The sequence below is a fragment of the Chinchilla lanigera genome, unplaced genomic scaffold (assembly GCF_000276665.1).
Source record: "Chinchilla lanigera isolate Chin_1 unplaced genomic scaffold, ChiLan1.0 scaffold00070, whole genome shotgun sequence".
NCBI lineage: Eukaryota > Metazoa > Chordata > Mammalia > Rodentia > Chinchillidae > Chinchilla > Chinchilla lanigera.
The window spans coordinates 8,820,013-8,833,116 of record NW_004955471.1 but is presented as its reverse complement, the minus strand read 5'-3'; the positions used below and the strand labels follow the sequence as shown (position 1 = coordinate 8,833,116).

The following is a 13,104-nucleotide window of genomic DNA, read 5'->3' as shown; positions in this document are numbered from 1 at the left end:
CATCCACACTAACTTACAAGAAGTGTGACACATACTCTCAGAGGAAGGTCCTAATTTCCCATCATTTTGTCTGACTGAATTTAAGAACTTTGATGTTGTTAAATCAGGCCAGTAGTGAAGAATAGTTGTACAACAAGCAAATAAGCACTGCTGGGAAGATGTTGCTTAAGTGATAAAGTGGCTTAGCCAACAAATGAACCAAAAAATTAAATTTTAACTAAGGGAAGGTAACCATTGGTGAAGTCATGCCGACCAGTGGACCCAAGCATATATAGAGCACAAAATCTCTCAAGTCTAAAGGCAAAGGGTGATTTCTTGGAACCTCCAGAAATTTAAAACCATGAAACATCTACTATTGCTACTATTGTGTGTTCTCTCAGTTAAGTCTCATTTGGACTACGATGATGAGGTGATTTCAAAAATACTACTATTTTATTACTAATATCACTAATATTAAATATAATGGAATCATAATTTTATGAGAATGGTTATTTAAAGGAAGTTAAAATTGACTGTAATATAAAGCTGAACTGTTAATTTTCAGACCTATTTTATTATATAAAGAATACTGCATGGTATTTCATATGTGAAAGCAAAATAATTTCTTGTTTTCTGGTTTATTACATTTATTTTCCCAGGTTGAAGATGATTTGACATAATATGTTCTTTTTTTGTTGATAGTATAAAAGTGAAATCCAAAAATATAAAAGGCTATAACCTAGTGAACAGTATTTTAAAAGAAAAAAGTTATGGTAGATAGGTTGTTCTTTGATGAAAGAGGGTAATATATAACACTTGAGAATTTTCACTATTTATGAATAAGAATTATAATCTAAATTTAACAGAAGACTAGGTAAAGTGCAATAACAGGAAGTGAAATATTACTTTTCTGGATGGGAAAATTTAAATCAGAGGTGATACTTATAATTGTTATTATTAATGCTTATAAAACAGCTCAGTCTAATTATTTTCATTTGAGAACTATTTTTTTCTCAAGTGTTATCTCTACCCACTTATTGCTGTTGATTTGACCTTAAAAAATATATAAATGCATTTAGGAAAATGAGTATTTAAATACTTTTGATTTTATTATCAAATGTATCATGATCCAGTTTCTTGTGTATAGCATAGTATTATCACACTAGAGGTAAGAATTTAGAATAATACTTAAAGGAAATGATTCATTTGGGTAATTTGTTGAATTTGGAGGGAGAACTTAGGTTTAATTATCAGATTAATGACATTACGTAGAAAAGATACATAAGGTTAAATTTTTATAAAGTACTTTGCAAAGTAATTTCACATTTCTACTCTCCAGTCTTCTTAGAAACAGTTTAATAGTGGAAGCTCCAAAATGTAACTTCTAGTTTTACTTATTGCAATAAGTTGTCTTCACTGCCTAAGTAGAGTACCCCAATAAATTCTTTAAATATTTTGCATATTCTTAAATATTTTGCATAAACCCAGACCATCAATGCTATGTCGCTAAGATTACTCTAAAACAAAAAAAAAAAAAAATGTTTTCTTCTTTATATTTTATTTCGCATATACAACAGAAGCACATTTTGTAAAATCTGAGAATCTCTGTGTCAGGCTATGACTTCTATTCAAAACATATGTACTGCCTCCAAATCTTCATGCATTAGGGATGTGTGTGTGTGTGTGTGTGTGTGTGTGTGTGTGTGTGAATGTGTGTGGTTTAGCAGTTAAGCAGGGGGATCTAGAGCCAGTCTGCTTGGATTCAGCCCTAGCACTAGCACTACCCAAATAAATTTTAAATGGTATAACAATTTAATGAATAAATGATAATTAAATTCCAAATACAGCTCATTATTTGACTTTTACACTTATGTTACTGTGAGAAAGCTCAGTTACTGCCCAAGTTTTGCTTATTTATTAATTTGTAATATAAGCCCCTAATGGTAGAACCACTGAAAAAGAATATGTGATAATGTATTTAATCCAAATCAAAACTTTTTTATTGCCTTGCATATTTTCTACTTCATGACCTGTTAATGTAACATTTTTAAGTTAGCAAATACTTTTAATTGTAAAATAAAAACCTTGAGAATTATTTTATATATGACAAAATCATTTATGTATTTTATATTTGACAAGGAAATTTCAAGAGAATGACTTAACCAAAACTTTCATTGATTGAATATAAGAAAAGTGCAATTAACAGAAATTACTCCAAAAGAAAAGGATCTAGGGGAGGGGAAGAGGGAAAGAAAGAAGTGAAAAGAAAAAATGAGAAAATAAGGATAAAATGAAAAGAGAGTTTTGTAAGTAAGGAGAGGAAGAGGGATTGAAGGGAGGGGAGGAGAATGGGAAGGAAAAAAGAACAAATCAAGGTATATCATGCACAAGTACAAATTCCCTATGATAAATGTGATCATTGCATATACCTAAATTGCACCAATAAACATAATTAATTTTTTCTAAAAGTGGAATTAACAATACAGAAGCCACATGACTTCAATAAAAGTAATGATCACTGACAGTTCATCAGGGGCTGCTCTAAGTGTGTCATATGGAATTCATTTAGTCCTTAAAGTTGGTTTAGAAGACAGATACAAGCTATGATATCCTTGTTCTAAAAGGAAAGTAGACACAGATAGAGTAACTTGTCCAAGGTCTCATAGCTAGTAAGTGTGGGGTCCAAGCAGTCTGACTCCAGAGTACATTCTTCTTCTTAAACATGTTGAGTTCAAAGATTGTCTTGCTTTAAACAAAGTTTAAATAAATTTCAGTTTATGGATATCTTTCTTGTCTCTTAAAATGACTATGTATGAGTTAATCTCATCATCATTTCATAAAAGTTGGAAGCAGGAAATGACTAATAACAATTGTAGGAATTTAGTAATCCAAGAGGCTTGAGGATATATTCTTTCTTCTTGTCAGATTCCTGACAATTTTGCACGGGCCATTGTTTAGGTGTCAAGACCCGGCTCTCATGTCTACTCAAAATCTGATGGGTTTCCGGCTAGAACCTCTTAAAAATCCCCTAGGAACAATAACTTTATGTGCAGCTGATCTCTCATCTGTTACATGAACAGTCTTGTGAGGCACCACCAACAACCAGCCAGTGGACGGACCTGGAGCACATCGTGGGGTTTGCGACTTCCTCAACTCTAAAACAAAGGTGTTGAAATAATTACTCCTCAGATCTTCTATAACACTCTGCATTTGGTTTCCGTCTGGTTCCCATAGACGGTCGTGGATGCCCGTGGTCATCGACCTATTGATAGGAGGAGGGAACAGCCTCCTAGCCTGAGACCTGCCCCACCTCCCATCAGCGGAGGTGGCTATCGGGCCCGCCCAGCCAAAGCACACTCGAGCCAAAAGAAAGTGGAAAGGAAAGCCCCGGATGCTGGAGGCTGTCTGCATGCCGACCCAGACCTGGTAGGTGTTCTTGAGGTTTCTGTGCAGAGAAAGCCTGAGGTTCCACCAACCTGCATTGTCATTGTTGTTTGCTTATTTTGGAAATAAAACTACAATAATGCAATTAATTGGGGCTTTGGTTTATGCTTCATTTCTTCTGTTGTTTGGTCTGGGTCCTAGAAAATAAATTAGGATGTGTGGGCATTGCTTTTGTTTTGTATTTTTCTTACTTCTTTTGCTCAAGTGTGTAAAAATTTTCATAGCCTGATTATATTTCACGGTAAAGACCATTCTTAATAGTTATCAGATATAAGGATAATTATGAAGCTTTTGTCTTCCATAAGGAAAATCAAGTAATAAGTTTCTATGTTGACTAATGAAAGCATCGATTTGTTGACGTGCTATTTTAACAAGTATCTAAATCCAAGTCCCTCCTCTGACACAGGCTGCTTCTTCGTTTGCAGGGGGTGTTGTGTCCTACAGGATGTCAGCTGCGAGAGACTTTGCTAAGCCAGGAAAAACCAATCAAAAACAGTGTCGCTGAGTTAAACAACAATGTAGAGTCTGTTTCCCAGACCTCCTCTTCCAACTATCAGTATGTGACTCTGCTAAAGGATATGTGGAAGAAGAGGCAGGAGCAATTGAAAAGTAAATGTCTTTGTCTTTTTCATCTGATTCTGGGTAGTGACAGAACTATTCGCCGTGAGAATGTATGATTATGAGACTACCGTCTCTAGATTGACCTCAACACCATCGATGTTACTTTCTGGAAGTGCCTGGTTAGTGTGAGGTCCTTCCGTTGGCAACTGACCAGATAAACATGATTCAAGTATTATTCTCAGTGTGGCTTCTGAAAGGATAATTTTCTATGAAAAATTTCACTGAGTTTCCTTAGTGTTAGCCCATACAAAATTTGTCTTGTGATCCAGAAGACAGTTTTCAGAAAGGCAAAATTTAGCATTTATAGGTTTTGAGTCTGTGAGAGTAATCCATGATATACTGAACTGAGTTTTGAGGGATTCCAACCTGTGAATCCTGAGAGCCAAATGCTGAGTGCCACTCACTTGGTGATTGGGAAACAGCTAGAATGGGAGGCTTCACAATGAGCTACTCTCCCAAGTTTCTACATTTTCCAAAGGAATCATGGGAGCTCCCTCGTAAACTTCAAGGTTCAGTATAAATCAGTGATGGCAAACCTGTGGCGCTAATGCTGCAGAACGCTGTCTGCTATCACCAAAAGCTCTAAAAGTTCTGCCATCACCAGGTAAATCAAGTCTATCCACTCCATATGCTGCTGAGCATCTGAGATGGTAATCTTGTACACTGTTTTCTCCTCACAAAAGAAACAATCAGTTGGGGGCTGGGGATTTAGCTCAGTGGTAAAATCTCCTGCCTGGCAAGCGCAAGGTCGTGAGTTCGGTTCCCGGTACCGGAGAAAATCCCCCCCCCAAAAAAAGAAACAATCAGTTGTATTTATTATTGGATGCTGTCCTCAGACTTATACTAATTTACTGGTGTGGTCATTGGGCTGTTTTAACTGGTATATGCCATGGACTAAATGATTTCTAAATACAATATATCATAGTTGCTTGATACACAGCTATGTTAAGCTCAATGTCCATTCATACATCATCAGAAAATCACAATCATTATTATGTAATTGAATCCATTTCGTTTTTATGAGGCCAAAATGCTGACCATTCTTGCATAATTTCATTTTTCCAGATAATGAAAATGTCATAAATGAATATAGCTCAGAACTAGAAAACCACCGACTATATATAGATGAGACTGTGAACACTAATATACCAATTAACCTTCGTGTGCTCCGCTCCATCCTGGAAAACCTGAGAAGCAAAATACAAAAATTAGAATCCGATGTTGCAGCTCAAATGGAGTACTGCCGCACACCGTGCACTGTCAGCTGCAATATTCCTGTAGTGTCCGGCAAAGGTAACTAGCCAGTGACCGTTACCTCTACAGGGTTCCAGAAGAAGACGCACTCCCTAAAAATAAGAAGGCTGAAAAATAAGGGCGGTAGGTTTTCTCCAAAGAGAACAATGCTGCAGCACATCAGGAAGATATTTGTGGGATGTTGTATTCTGCCTCGGCCCGATGACATTGCCAATTGCTACTGGGGAAGATGGAATGTGCTGGGAGTTTCCAGGGAGGGCTGATATGTGTCCATATGTTCAAGTGGGAACAGATGACGGGGCCCGGGAAAGAGGCGGGAAGTTCCTCATCCTCTTGATTCTGTTGGTGTGTGGATGTCCCAGGGCACCAAAAAATGGAAAGGGCTTCTCCTTTTCATTTGTTGGGCAAGCAGAATCTCTCAAAACTCAGTTCAAGTCTCAGCAAAAAGAAAATCCAATTTTTATCATATTCTGAAAATATGATAAAATAGTCTATAATAAAACAGTTCTCCCTAACTTATGCAAGCAGTTGTAAGAACTGGAGACTAAAGATCAAGTAATTATGTCATTGAACACTGAGCACAGCCTGCTGTCTTATGCTTGCAGAATGTGAGGAAATTATTCGGAAAGGAGGTGAAGTATCTGAGATGTATCTCATTCAGCCGGACAGCTCCGTGAAACCATACCGAGTGTACTGTGACATGACCACGGAGAATGGAGGTAAGGCATGAGCCGTGCTCACTGTCATGAACTTGGATGCCAGGAAAGGCGGCCTTCCTCTAACACAGGGGGAAGTGAGCTGTTTCATCTAATAACTTAAGCTTAAAAACATCTCTGATTCACGATTTGTGGTAAAATGAAGCATTTATCGTTTCAAAGACTTTAAGAGCATTACACTCCATTCCTTTTTATATCTATACGGGAGGAAGGGATGTAAGTAGGAATAGAAGAACCGAGTGGACAAGCGATCCCAATATTCCCTTCGAAGTCATACTATTTGTTATTGGCTAACTTCTGCTACTTTCGTTTCTATCAACCCAAGGGTGGACAGTAATCCAAAACCGCCAAGACGGGAGTGTTGACTTCGGCAGGAAATGGGACCCGTATAAGCAAGGATTTGGCAATATCGCAACCAGCGCAGAAGGGAGAAAGTTCTGTGGCCTACCAGGTAAAAGCTGGAAGTATTAAGTAAAATTCCTCCACTGAAAAGGGGGTTTCTTGGGTCAGGAATGTAGCTCAGTGGCATCACGCCTGCCTGGCAAGCATGAGGTCCCAAGTTCGATTCCTGGTACCCAAAGAATTTAAAACACAAAATGGGTTTTCTTTCTGTTAAAAAGAAAAAGCTTGAAGTGTCGGGAGTCTGTTTTTATGCTTTGAGAGGTTAAGTGGAGTCTGAATATAAAAGTGTAGAAGCAAAGGATAAGGAGAGAAAGGCAGGTTTTGGGTTGTAAAGGTTTTGTTTTTGGTAAGATTTTGTTTTCTTGTTCTTTCAGGGGAGTATTGGCTCGGAAATGATAAGATCAGCCAGCTTACTAGGATGGGACCCACAGAACTTTTAATCGAAATGGAAGATTGGAAAGGCGATAAAGTAAAGGCACAATACGGGGGATTCACGGTGCAGAATGAGGCTAACAAGTACCAAATCTCAGTGAGCAAATACCGAGGGACAGCCGGCAATGCTCTGATAGAGGGAGCTTCCCAGCTGGTGGGAGAAAACAGAACCATGACCATTCACAACGGCATGTTCTTCAGCACCTACGACAGAGACAATGACGGCTGGTATGTGCTGCATTGCTCCTGTTTTAAGTCCCCACTAACATGAGTCCTCAGCATCAGTCATACTAGTGAATGTTACTATCAGATGTCATTACTTGGGCACTGACCGTCAGCAACTGTACTGAGCACTTTACATCTCACTCAAAAGCATTTCAGCTACACATAGGTAGACATTATCATTTTCACTTTACAGGGGAAGTTTAGAGAGATTAATACATTATACACAGTGAATCCCCTCACTCAAAAATGTGGAGTTGGAGGGAGGGTTGAATGAGTGGGGGGTGGAGGAAGGATTAGAATACGTCATGTGGACGTAGAAATCTGTCAAAAGGAAACTCATTCACTCCTAGAGCCAGTATACACCAAAACAAAATGTGGGGGAAAGAGATTTTGTAATTTATCCAAATCACACAACTGCAAAAAGCCAGAACTGGAATTCCAGCACAGTCACTTTCTGAACTACAAGTACTTAGAAGAGTGTCTATAGATCTGCGTGCTACTGTGCATACGAAAACCTTCATTTTGCTTTCCAAGTTTCTATAATACAAAAGAAAGCCCCTCGCCTTGATTTGCTATTGGGCAGAGAAGGCCTCTGGCACAATAGCGGAGCTTCACATATAGAACTTAAGGGAAAGGGCACCACACCCAGCTAAGTGTGACATTCTTCTGTGGGTACTGTACAAAGAATCCATGTGACAACTGTAGTGCTGTTTCTGATAATCCCAAACATGTTTTCTCTCAGGGTAAATGCAGATCCCAGGAAACAGTGCTCTAAAGAGGACGGTGGTGGATGGTGGTATAACCGATGCCACGCAGCCAATCCCAACGGCAGATACTACTGGGGTGGACAGTACAGCTGGGACATGGCCAAGCATGGCACAGATGATGGCGTCGTGTGGATGAACTGGAAGGGGTCCTGGTATTCGATGAAAAAGATGTCCATGAAGATCAGGCCCTTCTTCCCACAGCAATAGTTTCCCAAATGTAGATTTTTATTCTTCTGTATGTGGCAACATTTTTTACATTATGTTAAGAGAACTGCCTTTCATATGTTATATCCTTTTGGAACTCCTGAACTACTGTAAGTGTGGCTTTCTGGAAAAAGGGATTGGATAAATGACATTAAAAATGGCACACAATTTGCTTCTGTATTCTTCATTTATCTTGCTTACCAAGAAGTAACTGAAAGGATAATGGTGGACGGTGTTTATTGATTCCAACTGATTGTGAGAAACTTCCCAGCAGAAAGAAGGATCATCTATCCGTGTAGGAAAGTGAGGAGGCAAGCTTAAACCTATGTTTAAAGGTCTACTTTACAACCTACTTATTTATGTAAGACCTGTCATAGGAAACTTTCAAACAGGTGCATTAATTAATTAAAGCCTCCTCTGTTGCAGTGAATTAAAGGTTTCTTACTGTGTGATTCACTCAGCCAGTGAGATAGGCTTTGAGCTTATAGGACAGGAAACTATTTGCAACCTTAAACCAGAAACAGGAAGTAAACATTTATACTTAAAAACTTACTCTGTGCTGCAGGAAAAGAAACACTACTATGCTCCACCACTGTGCAAAGAATTGCCTGAGGATCAGAATCAGAACTTCCAAAGGGGCAACAAGATCAAGTCTCCATCATTACTTCTTAAGGAAAATAGTGAAATCAGAGGCAGGATTTCCATGTTATCCAGGGAAACAGGGTTTTCCTTTTTATGCACCATCACGCTAGAACTGAAGTGGGAGTGATTTTCTGTTCTTCCTATGTCCTCCTATGAACTGGGTGCCGCACCCCAACATTCCTCAGTGCACCTCCCAAGCCCTGGGCAGCTGTCATGCCCTCTGTCCTTGTGGAACTAAATGTCCTGAAGCTCATCCTCTTAATCCCTGCAGGTAAACAGAGGGGATTCGTGTCTCTCCAGAGACTGCTGCTGCTCTCTTAGCTCCCATCGACCCTAACTTCAACTTTTACCTGGTCTCCCTGCCACAGGTTCTGTCCTCTGTGGCCTGAGCTCATCTTTCATCTCATATCTTGTCTCAAAAACAGGAAACTCTGACCAACTCACTTTCCTGCCTAATGTGAGTTCTTTGTTATCTATATCCAAATTCCTTAAACCAAAATTCCTTAGTTGGGGGTAAGATGGTTTCCTCTTGGTCCCAGTGCCATCCCTTGCCCACTTCACTAATCACTACATTATCACAGTGTGTTTCCTCCATTGCGGGGCAGATCAAATCCTTTTAAAATTTTCCAGTGGCTTTGTTGAAGACTAGTTGATATATAAAACTAGATAAACAACTACTTAAAAGATAACATTTAATGGTATTAACTATCACCATTCTCCTATGATTTTGTTATATATTTTTGTTTTATTATTTTTTCATACAATAAAAAAATGCAACTAGGTGCTCAGTACTGCCAAACAAACACCCCCCAGCCATAATTTATCATTTGTAATTTCTTGAGTTTGAGCACACGTACACACATGTGCTGCTACCACCGTGACCAAGGTGTTGAACACATTCATCACCTCCAAAGGCTTTCCAGTGTCCCCTTGCTTTGTTTTGTCTGGTTGGATTATGGCAAGAATATTTGAGATGAGATCAACTCTCTTAACAAATTTTTAAGTGCATAGTGTCATTATCCATGGGCATTATATTGCATGATCTCTAAGATCGGCTCATAATTGTAACTTTGTAAATTTATACTCAATAAAAATTTCTCCTTTTCCCTACCCCTACCTTGGCAACCACCATTCTATTTGCTGCTTCAATTAATTGGACTATTCAGAAACCATAGATACCCTTGCACACTGTTGGTGAGAATGTAAAATAGTGAAGCCAGCATGATGACTAAAGTTTTAGAAAACAGTAAACATTTAAATGCACGTTTAAGAAGATGTGTTGAATGCAACTTCCCTGTTATTGTGTGCAAACACTGAATTTTATTTCTGTCTGTCCTAATATTTATAAAGGTGTTATTTTGCTGCCCAGTTGTCTAATTCTCAGAAATAGTGCCAGGTCTTCTATAGTTTTTCTCAGAATTCTTGGGCTTACAAGTACTGTGTGCATCTTTTTAAAAAAAGAGCAAGAATGTTATAAAGTAAAAGGATTTATTTCTGTTAAAAAAATTATTTCCAGAAGCTTTGAAATGGAATTACTGTGACATCCAACAATCTCACATCTAGGTCTAGATCCCTCCAAAACTGAAATTAGGTCCTTGAAAAGATATCTCCTCTCCCATGTTCATTGCAACATTATTCACAGTGGTCAGGCCCTTTGTGCAGTGTTCTCCTTGACAATAGCAATCCTGCCACCATCAACAAGTAACTCTTCATTTCCAAAGCTCCCTTTAACCATCAGCACCCATAGAATACCTTGTGAAACACCTGGAGAATTTGTGTTCCTGTCTGGCACGTAACAGCTGCCATCCATCTGTTCGTAGGATACACCCTTCTTCACTAATGGATTCTCATTCTGCCTCCATTGCAGAACCACTAACCCTTCAGAAAGGGCGATTTTCACAGTTTATAAACACTGAATAGTTAAACCCACTATCAAACTTAGATTGGCAAAACGATTATCAAAATCTTGGTGTCCATGTTTTTCTATGGGACTCGTTTATGTAGAATTCATTAAGAGTAGAAAATTTCCTCTGGCTGAAGGGGCCTGGGGAAAGTACCATCACCAGACCTTTGCTCAACCCTTTCTGCACAAAGAGAGGACCTAATGAATCCCTAGAGCTTAAAGTAATGCTTCACACAAAAACCACTAACGTCGTCAATCCTACCGCCAGTTGTTAGTTAACATGCAAATAGCAGAAACAGATCCTCCTGGGTAATATGTGAACTTCCTTATAAAGAACCATTTGATAAGAAATGCTACACATCTGATTTTGCCCATTCAGCCAGCATGATTTTGAATATAGTAAGGTTGATCCAGTTAGAATATAGAAAAGAGCCTCTAAAAAATTATTCAACCATTTCTTCATGAAGATAACATAAAAAGTAGTCCAAAGCTAATTAATTGGCTAAATCCATCCTATGGCATGAGACCATAATATATTTTATTGTACACTTAAGGCTGAAAGTGGCAACAAACTATACAGATTTTGTACATGGGGCGTAAACTTCTAGTTCTTCTGCATTTAGGAACCAAGAGAACATCTAATCAGCATGAGCAAGGGATTTTCAATTTGAGCTGATTTTGGAGTACCCTCATGGGACAAAACTTTGGGTAATATGAGGCCTGGCTTCAGTGGGTCAGATGACCTTTCTGTTTAATCATTACACACGTAGCATCTGGGACACTGATCATCTAAATCTGCAAACATTTTCTCAGATATAAAATTCCCGGTACTAATCTGGGTTTATTACATCAGACTGTGGCACATGGAAACAGCCAAACAACTTCTGATTTAGTCAGTGTCCCAAGAGTTTCTGGTCCCTGGCTGGCTTTGGGAATTGCTGATACAGTCCACATTTGTATTTATCTGAGATTTCGTCTTTTATTTTCCCTACCTATCATCTTTTCCATTCAAATGGCCACCATGGCATATTTTAAGCACTCATTCTTGAAGTTGTCCTTACTGTGATCACAGGTGATCGATGCCTATGTATAAAATGGGACTTGGATTTAACACGGCCCTAAGGGTAGAAACCACTGTCTGTGCTCTGCTGTCTCTCATTGTCAGGTGACTCTTTAAGTACAACTTCAAATTCTGTTAAAGTGCACTCACTCTTTTTACATACAGCTGAATCTGACAGTTGGATCAACCACTACGTTTTAGCTACCTCTCTTAACCAAGATGTGATAAGAAGGTAACCTTCTTTATTCACTGAATTGTATTTATTTCTCCTCCTAGCATTTTACTTTGAAAATTTTCACCCCTAAGAGACATTTCAAGAGTAGTTTAATGAGTATCTTTCTGTCCTTCACCCAGAGGAGCTAGCTGTTTGCTGTGTGCTGCCTTATCTCCCCAAAGGAGACATTTCAGTGAGGTTTTGCAACAGCGTAGGTGGGCACACGACCTAGAGGTCATAGCCCTGTTGGCTATCCGAGAGGCAAAGGTGAGCTTAGTAAATATTTTCCCGAGTGCTCTGTGGCAATCCACATCCAATTTCAGCAATGAGCTGATGGCCAGGGAGACCACTACTTAGGAACCGAACCTTTCCCAGCTCAACCCTTGGAGAGCTCATCAGTTTCTTGGGTTCCCTGTTTTGAACTGGTGCTTTCACCATCTTGAAATGGAAGACAGAAGGTCCAGCTGTTGTTCAAGAATTAATTGGAATCTCTGCTCATGATTCTACTACCCTCCAGAATGTATAAGGCCTTTCCTTCCTTCAATCAGTTATGGATTTTTCTCCCAAGCTAAGATTTATAAAGTACTTGGAAGTCAATTACAAACAAGAAGGAGTAAAGTTATGAATGCACAAATCCATAAATTGAGCATAAGATATCTCAGAACTGGTTTCTCTGTACAGTTTTTTATCTAGAAGAAACTGGTATTATTTTCCTAGTTATCAATATCTAAATGTTGCTGCTCTCAAATGTTTCAGCAAATAGAAATGTTGTATTTCTTTGCTCCAATACAACAAGGATTTAATTTATGATTTTCATCCTCCACATACTTATATTGTTATGGCTTTTGTAGACCTGATTTGAGATTACTCAATGTGGCTATATCAGCCTTTTGTTCTGACCCACTAACCACACCCTTAATATTAGATAACTTGGAAATATAATTTATTTTCTTATGGAATCTAAAATATAATTAGACAAGTAACAGCTTTGGAAAAATAAAAGCAAATACTATAAACAATAGTCTCACATTTATTTATCAACTTCAGTGTCATTATCCTAGAATGAATAAAAAAAAGTAATTTTGGTGGTAAGAACATGTAAGAATATAAGAACAGCCAGGTGTGGTGGCACACACCTGTAATCCCAGCACTCAGGAGGCTGAGGCAGGAGGATTGATGCGAGTTCCAAGCCAGCCTGGGTTACAAAGTGAGCTCAAGGCCAGCCTGAACTGCTTTAACTG

General features: G+C 38.6%; 1 protein-coding gene across 1 annotated transcript; it reads left to right on the top strand.

Annotated features, from left to right (window-relative positions):
• The first annotated feature begins 280 nt into the window (after positions 1-280).
• Positions 281-8,216, top strand: Fgb (fibrinogen beta chain). Its single transcript, XM_005400935.2, has 8 exons — positions 281-409; positions 3,214-3,405; positions 3,849-4,032; positions 5,110-5,337; positions 5,904-6,017; positions 6,340-6,465; positions 6,791-7,076; positions 7,816-8,216. The coding sequence occupies exons 1-8, from the start codon at positions 341-343 to the stop codon at positions 8,045-8,047; spliced, it is 1,431 nt and encodes a 476-aa protein (XP_005400992.1). The 5' UTR covers positions 281-340; the 3' UTR covers positions 8,048-8,216.
• Positions 8,217-13,104: the final 4,888 nt, after the last annotated feature.